Raw genomic sequence first — 12793 nt, forward strand, 5'->3', positions numbered from 1 at the left:
ACCACAGGTGGCACTTGTGAAGCCATACAAGCAAATTTCAGATCGGCTTCTCCCCCAGTGGACAAGTAGTCAAGTTACGCATGACTTGTTACATGCGGTTTTGAATTGAGAATACATGGAGTAATTGCGTAAAAATCACCAGTTTCATCACAGAAATGAAATATTGACATCTGCTAGACACTAAAGCACTACTGTTAGTAGATAAAGAGATCCATTATTGTGTACAGGATGACGCTTTCTGCAAGGAGATATTTGTTTGGCATTTATGGAAGGAGTCTCCAGTGTCAGCAATCTGTAACAGTCAGTAAGTTTTCTGCCAGGGAAAAGTCTTCAGGTTAGGTGTAACATGGCAACCTGCGATCATTTGTCTTGTTAACTTTAATACAAGTCAAGAAGTAAGTAAAGAACTTCACACCACCCTGATGATGAACAGAACAACAAAACTCTGGGTTACAATACGAAAATGTTTTTTGTCTTGTCATGTCCTCCTTGGAGACTGTAACCCAAGAGGCCGGGTTTCTGAAGAGCACCTCAAATATCGTGCACAGCCGTCTTACACAGCTGTGAGATCCACTCTGACTCTGCACAGCTGTTTCTCACCCTCTCTTTAATACTGTCCCTCATCACTCTAAACACACTAATACACACATATAGAGTGTACGCTGATCATACCTGCCTGTATGGAGAACACGCCACATACTCTATGGCTAATAAACAAATTACAAAACGTAGCATTAGGTACTGTATGGTTTTTTTTGGAAGGAGTCTCCAGTGTCAGAGAGCAATTTAACAGCCAGTAAGATTTCCCAAGTTCACTTGAAAGTTCTTAGGACTGAGGACTATGAAATTTCTCATTAAGATGACAAACTGTTTATTTATTTATTCGTCTTCTTAACATCAGAAGAGAGAGAAAAAGGAGGTTGGTGAGAGAACAACTGTTTATAGCTGGGGTAATAAAATTTATTCTATCCACATTCACTGGATATGAACAATCGTGTTCTCTGATTGGCTACTCTACTACTAGGATATCAGCTCATATACCATGAGTAGAGAAAAACAAAATGGTGGCGCACATCAAGTCAGATACATCACTTTGCTATCAAGTATTTAAAAGAAACAGAAATGGCTAAAAGAATAATCCCCCCCAAAACAAACAAACAAACAAACAAAACAACCCTGTTCCACACTCCAGCCCAGTCGGTGGTGGTAATGCACCTTTAAGTTGGTTTGCCAACTGCTAAAAAACCCTAAAGAAGAAGAAAATGGTGGTGCGTGTTGCCGAACCAACCAAGGACAAAATAAAAATTCTATTCAAAAACAACCCCCCCCAAAAAGCGCAACAAAATATGGAATAAAAGTATTTGATGCAAGAATGTATCTTTTTTATTTTTCAAGAATTATTATTGCATTTTTCACAAATTGCTACTGTCATTGCGCTGGTTTGTTTACATTCTAAGCAGAAATGATTTTGTCAGACATTTCGTATAAAGTTTAAAAAAATACTTTCAAAAAGTTTTTTAAAAATTAAATAAAAATGCTCCGTTTCTCAAAATCCAGTGAATGTGGATAGAATGAAACAGTTATTCCACTCAATCTTGTCGTACATGGCTTATAACCGACTCGGTGCTACATGCCTCGTCGACCATCAGCTCATGGGCGACTTGATTTCGTGGAATAACTGTTAATTAATTTGTTTCATGGACATTCCACAACATAAAATGTGATCCAAGTAGCTGAAAAAAGTCAGAATTTTTATCACTAGAAACATGTGAGGCATCTTGGAGCAAATATCAGTTTCTTTAGTCCAGGAAATTGCCTACGTAGACTACTGTTCAAAAGTTTGGGGTCACTTTGAAATGTCCTTATTTTTGAAAGAAAAGCACTGTTCTTTTCAATGAAGATCACTTTAAACTAATCAGAAATCCACTCTATACATTGCTAATGTGGTAAATGACTATTCTAGCTGCAAATGTCTGGTTTTTGGTGCAATATCTCCATAGGTGTATAGAGGCCCATTTCCAGCAACTCTCACTCCAGTGTTCTAATGGTACAATGTGTTTGCTCATTGCCTCAGAAGGCTAATGGATGATTAGAAAACCCTTGTACAATCATGTTAGCACAGCTGAAAACAGTTGAGCTCTTTAGAGAAGCTATAAAACTGACCTTCCTTTGAGCAGATTGAGTTTCTGGAGCATCACATTTGTGGGGTCGATTAAATGCTCAAAATGGCCAGAAAAATGTCTCGACTATATTTTCTATTCATTTTACAACTTATGGTGGTAAATAAAAGTGTGACTTTTCATGGAAAACACAAAATTGTCTGGGTGACCCCAAACTTTTGAACGGTAGTGGATATGACGGCACTATGGAGGCATTGGGTTTTTTTGTTTCCTGGAGAGAAGCATTAATGAAATTATTCAAAAATGTAATGACCTTGATTTGGACTAATTTAATTTAAAACCCTCGAATAAACTCGTATTAATAAATCAGTTTAATCTGTAAGGGGTTCCGTGGCATGTAGTCATGATTCTGGCGCTCTCTGCTGCTCAGTGTTGTGCTGGTGCTTGGTGTCTGTAATAAATCCCTTTAGTAGCGATTATTTGGGTTGTGATAATTTCTTAATAATAGGTTAAACTAGTCCAAAGGGAGGGGGCGCATAATATGTGAAGTTGAAAAATACAACTTGCATGTGTTTATACAAACTAGCTATGTACAGATACTGTAGAAAAACACTGCTCTTTAGAGAAAGAGACTGCAACATGTTCATGCTGAGGATTCGGTGTTGACTGGTCCAGTGGTGTTGATCAGATCTCTGGGCAGACTCTCTCTGGCTTCCTGCATCCGCTTACGAGCCCTCTGGAACGCCTCTGTGTACACACACACACACACACACACACACACACACACACACAAGATACAAGGCTCTGATTGGCTGCTGTGTCTGGTGTAGTGTGTTAATAGGGGTGTTCACACGGCAACTTTTACTCCGGTGTAGCACCGGGGCTGCCCCGGTCGGGCGTTCACACGGTACAAAGTTATAGCGGTGTCGCCCCTGAAAGCTGCTTAAACCGGTGCAAATCTAACCCTGCTCGGGAGGTGGTGTAAGAAATTTACTCCGGAGTAAATGCTAGTTTGCGAGGCAGCACCGATATAAAATGGGACGTCTGAACGCTACAGGGGTAGACTCGCTACGCGTGAGGAGAGTTGATTACATACGGGCATTGCATAATTTGCATCTTGGTATTTTGCGCTTCCAAAATGGCGAATATCAACAACAACAGAACTGCGTGTCTTCCAGTGTTGCCAGATTGGGCGGTTTTAAGTGCATTTTGGCGGATTTGAACATATTTTGGGCTGGAAAACGTCAGCAGTATCTGGCAACACTGGTGTCTTCATCCACGTGGTTTTCCCGGCACTTGGTGATGCCATGACAACCGGGAAAAGGAAGTACATTTTCACGCATGCGCATATTTCATTTCCGCATTATTACTATCGTATAGCACGGTCGCAAAAACTGCCGTGTGAACGCAAGCGGGGCTGCACCGGTGCTAACACGCTTCTCTCTAGTAAGCAGGGTTGTGACGTGTGAACGCTCCACAAAATTTACACCGGTGTAAGATATATCGCAACAACATACAATCGGTGCAGCATCGATGCAAATATGTGCCGTGTGAACACCCCTAAAATCTTCTGATATCAGGCTTCACCTAGCACGTTATAAACAGATCCTTTCTGACTGTGGCCACCCAGCTGGTCTAAAACAGTCTGCTGTCTCTTCTTGAGAGCACTGGCCTCCACGAACGCCCTGCAATAAAACAGCAACACACTCACATTATGACAAAAGTTTAAAAATCATGTGTTTAATGGACTGGATAGGAGCTTTAGGAAGATGCTTCATTTAAGCTCACCGAGCATGCTGGATGCAGTTCAGGCTGAAAGTGACGCTCCCTGTCGTCTGTGTGCGAAACCCAAACCGACTCAGACGATCCCCCTTGTACAAAATAAAAGTTAGTCAAGTATGCACTGTTAAAGCGAGACGGCCTTTCTATTTCATAAAAATCCAGCGTTGCATTACTGCCATCTACAGGTTTACCTTTGACCGTGCACGGACACGAACAGCTGATCACACCGAGGTGCTCGTTGACCACCGATATTTATTAGTTTGGTCCTGCGTTTCCTTTCCTTCGTATATAACATAACGTCTTTTCTACTCGCCTTCCATTACTGTAGTTGGTCTTTCACACTTCATTCACGCACTCACGTCCTCCGTTTTTCTCTCCCGTTTCAAATTTGCATCCCACAATGCCTTGCGTGAACAAGGAAAGCCCACCATGTGACGCATGATGTAGTATTTTGAATTGGGTCATGGTGAAGCAGGAAAAAAAATAGTGGAGAATTTAGGGCCACGTGGAAATAAATTCATTAACTGTTCCATTTTAAAAAAACTAAAAATTGGAAGTCTGTGACTCGAATTCAGTAGCTTTCAGTCCACTGAACAAAAATAACTGGGTGTCAGGGAAAATTCTTTTTATTACCGTATTTTTCGGACTACAAGTCGCACTTTTTTTTCATGGTTCGGCTGGCCATGCGACTTATACTCCGGTGCGACGTATATACGTTTTTTTTTTTTTTCACCGCGGAATAACTGGAGCTGATGCTGAGTCTGACGACAGCCATGCAGAAGAAGAGGAAACGGCGCTTCATCTGCTGCTGGAGGCAGAGTTGTTCAGAAGCGACACCGAGGATGAGGAATTCAATGGATTTGCTGATTTGGAGTGAAATCGTCAGCTTGATAAACTTGATTGACCTGTGTTTTATTATTAATGACAGGCCTATAGTTATTTAAATAAGTTATGTAGTGATTTTAGGCAGTGCTTAATTTGTGAAGTGGGAGGTCCCAGAACGCAGGAGGTGGGTGGGTCCGGCGACTCAAAAAAAAAAAAAAAAAAAAAAAGGCGGGGGATGGTTTACTAACTTTACGCACATGCGCTTGTGTGTGTAAAATAATAATAATAATAATAATAATAATAATATTATCAGACATTATGATCTTAGAAAACGCTTTAGTGACAAACAGTTACAGACAGTAATATGTCGTGATATTATATTATAAAATATTAATTTTTATTAGTCTATATATTAAATTATATATTACATTTATCTTCTAAAATAACAGACTGTACTCATCACAACCGGTTTATTTCACCATTGGAGATCAGATCACACAAGACATGAGTTAAATGACTCATTTTAAGGATTTAAGTAGGGGATTTAAAAGCGGTTGTTGTTTTTTTTCACTAGACGGTTGTTTTTACTACCGTACCTGTCTTTGGAGATGATATACCTATAGCCTACTTGACCTCTGATTTGATGAAATAAAATTCGACAAAAATGAAGAATGACACTCCTCGATGATGACTACAGCTTTAATAACACAGATGAAAGAGCCATGGGGCGATAATAAGCCCTACCGGTAAAAATATTCTAAAAGCAAACTGATTAATGCATCAGTAATAGGCTACTAATATTAGTTATAATAATAATATAGGCTATTAGTAATAACGATAGTGATAGTATTAAAGATAGTAGTAGATATTTAAAATAATCAGACTAGGCTACTTACAGGGCAAAGGGCGCGTTATCACTGCTCAGCTGTTCGTTTATTAAATAAACAATGCAGTCGCGCAGTAACCACGCGCCGCTTATCAGATACAATCACAGATTCTATGGATAGAATAACCCTTCAAAAAAGTGCGACTTATAGTCCGGTGCGACGTATATATGTTTTTTTCGTCTTCATAATGCATTTTTTGGCTGATGCGACTTAAACTCCGGAGCGACGTATAGTCCGGAAAATACGGTACCTACACTTGAAAAATCTGAAAGGCAGTCTACCTTTAACATTCATTCCTTCCTTAAATTCTGAGCGGAACACTGAACAATCCACGTAATATACAGACAACCAAATATTATTAAATGTTTTTGTTATGACTATTAAATCGGTCCTTGTAGCATATTTTAAATAAGGGTTTCTGTGAACATTTATACCACAGCACTATGAGATTTCTCAATTCTGACTGGTCAGAAAGTACTCATTCGTTTTCTATAAACAGCAGCTCTGACGATACTTCTGGCTGCAAGGCGTATATTAATGAAACTCCTTATATTAAAGCGATGTTATGTTTATTTAACATTTTTCTTAGAAGTATTCAGTGTTAGAGCTTTGTATCAGTTAGAGACGTTTTCCACCACAGGAGAGTCTTCTCGATGGAGACGTTTGCACTTTCTTGGTAATATGACAAGCTGGTTATAGCCGCAATACCAGGAATTATTATACATACAGGACACTTTTTCGATGGAATAAAAACACGTGTTCTATTCCCTTATAGCGGGTTTATTGATGGCATGCAATAGGGCTGTAACGATACACCCAACTCACGATTCGATTCGTATCACGATTTTTGACCCACGATTCGATACGCCCACGATTTTTTAAAATGTTTTTTTAAAAGTAGTAAATTTGACTTATTAACATTTACTTACTTACATTAACTATTTAATAACAAATAATTCAGACCACTGCAGAGAATGAGTAATATGTATGCAAAAATGAACAAATGTATATCCAAAGATTGTTTTATTTCTCAAAATAATACTGTTGAGCCGGAAGCTCTGTTTTTTTCGGTTCTGAAAAAGTCATTTTTCCAAATCGTGTAAATCCGTTAAGATTTTTTTTGGGGCGGAGGGCTCTCTCACTGTCTCACTCTCATAGGGCCAATGATTTTCTGTGATCGCGGAAAACCGATGGAAATTACGGAATTTTTATGGTGAAACATTGCTCGCGTGTCAAAATGTAACTGCCGCAGAAGGCTTCCGCCCAAGCAGACATGCCTTCAGTGTTGCCAGATATTGCTAACGTTTTCCACCCCAAAATATGTTCAAAACCAGCCAAAAAGCACCTAAACCCGCCCAATCTGGCAACACTGCATGCCTTTCCGGTCAAGTGATTGTGATTGGCTTGTGGCACACCTAGCCAGCCAATGAGCTGCTTGTTTACAGATTCGCTCCCCGCGTCGCAACCAGAATGGCGACCGCTTAAAAGAAATGAATGCTCTGCCAGTGGCGAGTGTGGACGTTGCGTGACTCGCAGAAGATTGTCGCAGATCGGCGAAAAAACGACTTACTAATAGATATAAAAAAATAAAAGTAATTTAAGTAAGTTTAAAATGTAATTTAAATAAAAAGTAAAGTATTCATAAATTGAAGTTTGGAAGCGCCTCTGTTTTTGGGCTGAGGAGAAGTTTGAAAGGGTGTACCGCGATTCTGCCTTCTTGTATCGCGACACGGATCGTGGCTCTGCGTATCGCGATTTCGATACGCATATCGTTACAGCCGGGCGGCACGGTGGTGTAGTGGTTAGCGCTGTCACCTCACAGCAAGAAGGTCCTGGGTTCGAGCCCCGGGGCCGGCGAGGGCCTTTCTGTGTGGAGTTTGCATGTTCTCCCCGTGTCCGCGTGGGTTTCCTCCGGGTGCTCCGGTTTCCCCCACAGTCCAAAGACATGCAGGTTAGGTTAACTGGTGACTCTAAATTGAGCGTAGGTGTGAATGAGTGTGAATGGTTGTCTGTGTCTATGTGTCAGCCCTGTGATGACCTGGCGACTTGTCCAGGGTGTACCCCGCCTTTCGCCCGTAGTCAGCTGGGATAGGCTCCAGCTTGCCTGCAACCCTGTAGAAGGATAAAGCGGCTAGAGATAATGAGATGAGATGAGATATCGTTACAGCCCTAGCATGCAATATTATATCGCTTATCCTCCATATATTACGCCCATAGACATATAAACATAGACGCCGCCTTCTGCGTAGAATCATACGTCATCCTTGCCGCCATATTGGATGTGGCAAAGTGGAGATTCTTCACCCGTCTCTGGTATAATGTCTAGACAGTAGCCGAGAATAAAGATGCCTCATTCATGTGCTGCGTTTAACTGTACCAACAGGTTTACCGTCCAAACGAGATCACATGGGATTACCTTTCACAGGTGAGACTGGAAAAATACTTTTCATTGTATTTGGTCATTATAACGTAATTTTACGAACAGATTTTTCTGACTTTGTGGCTAATATGAAGTCTTGTGCATAATAGCCGCTCGGTGAAACCTGTCTCCAAACAACGAAGTATTTCCTTCGTAACTACGCTGATTGTTGTTAGTTGCTTAGCTAACTTTTCACATACTATGTAGGTTTCCCAAAAATAAAAGACATGAAAAAGCAGTGGGAGACAGCTGTGCGACGGGAAGGGTTTTCTGCTACTCCGTCATCCATGCTCTACAGTGAACACTTCAGAACGGAGGATTTTGACAGAACAGGTCAGACAGTCAGGATCAGAGAGGGAGCTGTTCCTTCAGTCTTCAGTTTCCCAGCTCATCTCCACCGGGTAGGTGTATAGTTATAAGCAGTGAGAATTAGATAATACAGTGCCACACTATGATGAACGTTTTTGAACGTATGATGAATGTTTTTAACCTTTCTGAATGTGAAAGAATCAGTGATGTATTTTGTTTTGGTATGGCGTTAGAACCTGGCCGAACTCTGTTTGGCGGTCATTCAGCTCACTTTATTCAACGAGAGCAGGTCTGTGTGGTGACTCAATAAATAAAACAGTAAATTTTTATTTTCATTCACCATTTCCAGTTTTTCCATTATTTCCATCATTTATCATATTCAGTCTTGTAGGTTGGTTATTGTGGCCTCAGGTTTTGGTAGCTTGCTACGGTATGCTGACTGATTAGCTTACCTGAGCTATCTATTGCGTATCTGTCGCTAGTTTGCAGTGTACAGGGTATTTCGCACACTACTTATAACCATCACATTAAAAGTTATATATGTTGTTTTGATGCCTGTTTGTTTCCCAAATATATACGTGTGTGTCTTAATGTGTGAATAAAAGGCATCGAGTTAAATATTATTGTAGAAAGGGGCTTTATGAAGTTCAGTCTATTTACTTGCATTGGTTTACGGGGAAGATTTGCCACAGCCAATATGGCGGACACTCTGACATATCCCAGCAACGGGCCACCAGCTCAATACGGCGTCTATGTTTATATGTCTATGATTACGCCACTCTACCCCATGGAGAATGAATGTGCAATATTGTTAGAATACTGTATGCTGTCAAGACGACACATCACACATCAGAGCTCATGTGACGATCCAGTGACAAAACTTTTCTGCTGCGGATGCGCACAATCATTTCTTTGTCTGCCGGGAAAGAGAGAAGACGAGGCTAATCCAGTGCTACTCCTAGGCTTAGCTATGCTATAATTAAGCACTAAATAAATAAACCGAAGACGTGCTGAACACCCGAAAGGCTACCAAAACTTCATTATGTAATTCTTCACACATATTTATATGAGAAAAACATACCAATGGACATCGAAAAACTGGAAAAGGGACACCTCGGAGATGTAAAACTTCTGCTCTAGCAAGTGACTGGCAATTTGTAAACAAACATAGCCGCGAGGTTTGCTTCGTTAAAACTGGAAGATTTTGAGAAAATTTTGCCTGCCAGGTCACTCCGTTCTGTGTAGTTTTCGATGTTGATTTTAAAAGTAGCTAAGTAAATTACACAGGGAAAATAATGATATTCGGCTTGACTGTGCTAGCATTGGCCCTCGCTAACACTACACCAGCTGGAAGGTAACTGGACTGCCGCGTGTTAACAGCGCCAAGTCGCGGGTAAGCTAGCATTAGCCTTTGCTAACGCTACTGCTACACTGGCTGGAAGGTAACTGGACTGCTGCCCTAACAGCACCGAGTCATGGGTAAGCTAACATTGGCCCTTGAGAATGCTGATATGAAGAGGGTGTGTGTATGTATGTATAATAATAATGGCTTTTTTTTCATGGTATATCAGATATATTCCATTCAGCTACTCATCTTTGACTCATTAAATATCATGCTAGCTGAATGGAATACATCTGATATACCATGAAAAAAGCCAGCCAATATTACTTAATGATATCATGAACTAAAATTGGTCCACAACCAAAATTATGGTTTACTCTTGCATTGCAAAATCGAGTCCTTTTTATTTGCATTATTGTTGATTACTTAACCAGAACAGCACACCACAAAAAGTGTCCAAGTGTACATAGCACTCAGTTCATATACTGAACTACATTTTGTCGCTGCTACCTTGAATGTTCCTGGTATTCTGACGTCACTGATGTCTTCGAGTTCAGAAGCGCCGCCAATAAAGAAACGTCTCAGTTCAGCCACTGTGCTGGTCTGCAGCGGCCTCCAAGTGTGACAGGTCACTCTGTGAGACCCTGACACACACACACACACACACACACACACAAAGAGAGAGAAAAAAAAAGGAAGGGGGAAAACCCCCCATCATGTTCTAACTTATAATTATCCAGCATAACAATGATCAAAATGATCTTTTAACATCATCAATGTTAATTTTCTCCATTTAGTAGAGTTCTGACCCAAACAGAACCCAAGGATCAGTTGTGATCCATCCCTCAAGACAAGTGAAGGCATGATGGTGGAAGAGAAGTCTTACCAGGTGTTGGGGGTAAGACCAGGTAACCATAGCCCTCGGTTCTGTAGCGCTGCCAGAAGTCCAGTGACAGAACCCTGAAGTACAGCACTGGCCACTGAGGCAATGACTCTACAAACAAGCCCAGTATAAATGATTACATATATGTGTGTTGTTGTTTTTTTAACTTTATTGTAAAGCTATACATACTAGAAAAGAAAAAAAAAGCCTCAGAGTACGCACCCTCTGACTCGTCTTCTTTCCTGAAGAAGGATTCAAAACTGAACGGGTAGGAGAAGAAAGCCACATTGTCCTGGACAACGAACACACACCTCGATCGGTTGCTCTGTAGCTCTATACATTTAACAGTTATTCCATGAAATCGAGTCATACATGAGCTGATGGCTATAAGCCATGTATGACAAGATTGAATTAAATAACTGTTTTATTCGATCCACATTCACTTGATTTTGAGGAACCGGGCATTTTTATTTTTTGCAAATTCGAAAAATAAAAACTTTATACAAAACATCCAACAAAATCATTTCCACTTAAGCTAGCCGCACACTACGCCGATCCACGCGGTACCGAACTGACCCATTTCAGAGCCGACTCCCGACAGGGCACGCACATATCCCCGACTAACTCACGACTGTTGACGAGTGCAGTCGCGATTGAAGCGACACCAAATGAGATTATGCGAACTAAGCATCATAACAAACATTCCGCTAAATATCACGTGACGTAGCTTTGTGATTGGCTATTGGATATAGTTACTGTTAAAGCCAACACTTGAAGATGCTACAGGCTGAATTACAAATGACACAACATGGAATATGTAGCGCGCTATCTAGGCTGCATGAGCTATTATTTCCAACCTTAATTAGTGCACTTATATAGGGGAGTTAAAGCGATTTGGAATTCAGCCACACAACTTGAGCAGAGTGGCTTTCCAGCCCACTGTGTCTATGGATAAAGCTTCAGTCTATGGAATTACAGTATATACCTGCATTAGGTGCTACCAACACGTATTTCTCGCGCTAGAAATTGTGTTTAATGATGTCACGTGTTATATGCGAAAGATATGATTGGCTATTGCTAGCGACTCTCGCTGATCAGTCTGGCTCCCGATTAGTTTTTCGAATCGGCTGTGAGATGAGTCGGTACCATCAAAAACTAGTCTTTACGCCTGACTCGCGACTTCAGTTGGCTCGGTACGCTGAAAATCAGCATAGTGTGCGGCTAGCTTTAGGCAGACTTCTTAAAAACCTATCGATGGCTGCACAAATTGACTTTAGCGTTGTTGTTTTTTTTTGTAGAAAGCGCCGTCTTGCCGAGGTATAATAGTTTTAGACATTTATTTAATTCTTCCTTGGACATTTCAGTTTTGTAATTTTCAAACTTCTTTGAACTTTTGAACCAGGCTAAAAAAAATTCAAGTTTTAATGCTTAAAAGATGAAGAATAAAAACAAACCGGCAAAATGACAGTAGTAATTTATGAAAAATGCTATAATAATAATAATAATAATTATTATTATTATTATTGAAAAAAATACGTTCTTACCATCAAATACTATTTTCCCCATATTTGGTTGCTTTTTTTTTTTTTGTATTTTTTGGGGATTTGTTTTCGTGTAGAGTTTTTATTTCTTCCTTGGTTGGTTCAGCAACACGCGCCGCCATTTTGTTTTTTTCTACTCATGGTATACGAGTTGATATCCAAGTAGTAGAGTAGCCAATCAGCGCATGATTGCTCATATCCAGTGAATGTGGATAGAATAATAAACACATATACAAAGCATTGTTTGTTGAGGCATTTAAACCTCCTCTCTGTACTTAAACCCCTCACTGCCGATTCTTAGTCAAGTTTTAAATTGAAATATTCATGATCATTGTTGATGTTGAAGACATTTCCTTTATTGTTGTTGCAAAAAACGTTTTCAGTAACCCACATATTGGATATCAATATGAAAAAAACAGCAATAAAGCCAATCACTCTTTCTTCGATGCATTTCCGTACAGGTGGATAAGACATTCTTATTATATACAGTGGGGCAAAAAAAGTATTTAGTCAGCCACCAATTGTGCAAGTTCTCCCACTTAAAAAGATGAGAGAGGCCTGTAATTTTCATCATAGGTACACTTCAACTATGAGAGACAGAATGGGGGGAAAGAATCCAGGAAATCACATTGTAGGATTTTTAATGAATTAATTGGTAAATTCCTCGGTAAAATAAGTATTTGGT

At 40.2% G+C, this 12793-nt stretch overlaps 1 protein-coding gene across 2 annotated transcripts in view; it reads right to left on the minus strand.

The window, feature by feature from the left end:
• Positions 1 to 1360: 1360 nt before the first annotated feature.
• Positions 1361 to 12793, minus strand: part of mks1 (MKS transition zone complex subunit 1) — a 40442-nt gene continuing 29009 nt past the window's right edge. For both annotated transcript variants that reach the window (XM_060912959.1, XM_060912958.1), the window contains 6 exons: positions 10790 to 10859; positions 10571 to 10678; positions 10195 to 10328; positions 3909 to 3991; positions 3708 to 3805; positions 1361 to 2867 (listed from right to left, as the gene is read on the minus strand). In XM_060912959.1, coding sequence (XP_060768942.1) covers positions 2764 to 2867; positions 3708 to 3805; positions 3909 to 3991; positions 10195 to 10328; positions 10571 to 10678; positions 10790 to 10859 — 597 coding nt within the window. In that variant the 3' untranslated portion in view covers positions 1361 to 2763. The remainder of the gene's footprint in view (positions 2868 to 3707; positions 3806 to 3908; positions 3992 to 10194; positions 10329 to 10570; positions 10679 to 10789; positions 10860 to 12793) is intronic.

This window comes from Neoarius graeffei, chromosome 28 (genome assembly GCF_027579695.1).
Source record: "Neoarius graeffei isolate fNeoGra1 chromosome 28, fNeoGra1.pri, whole genome shotgun sequence".
Taxonomy (NCBI): Eukaryota; Metazoa; Chordata; class Actinopteri; order Siluriformes; family Ariidae; genus Neoarius; species Neoarius graeffei.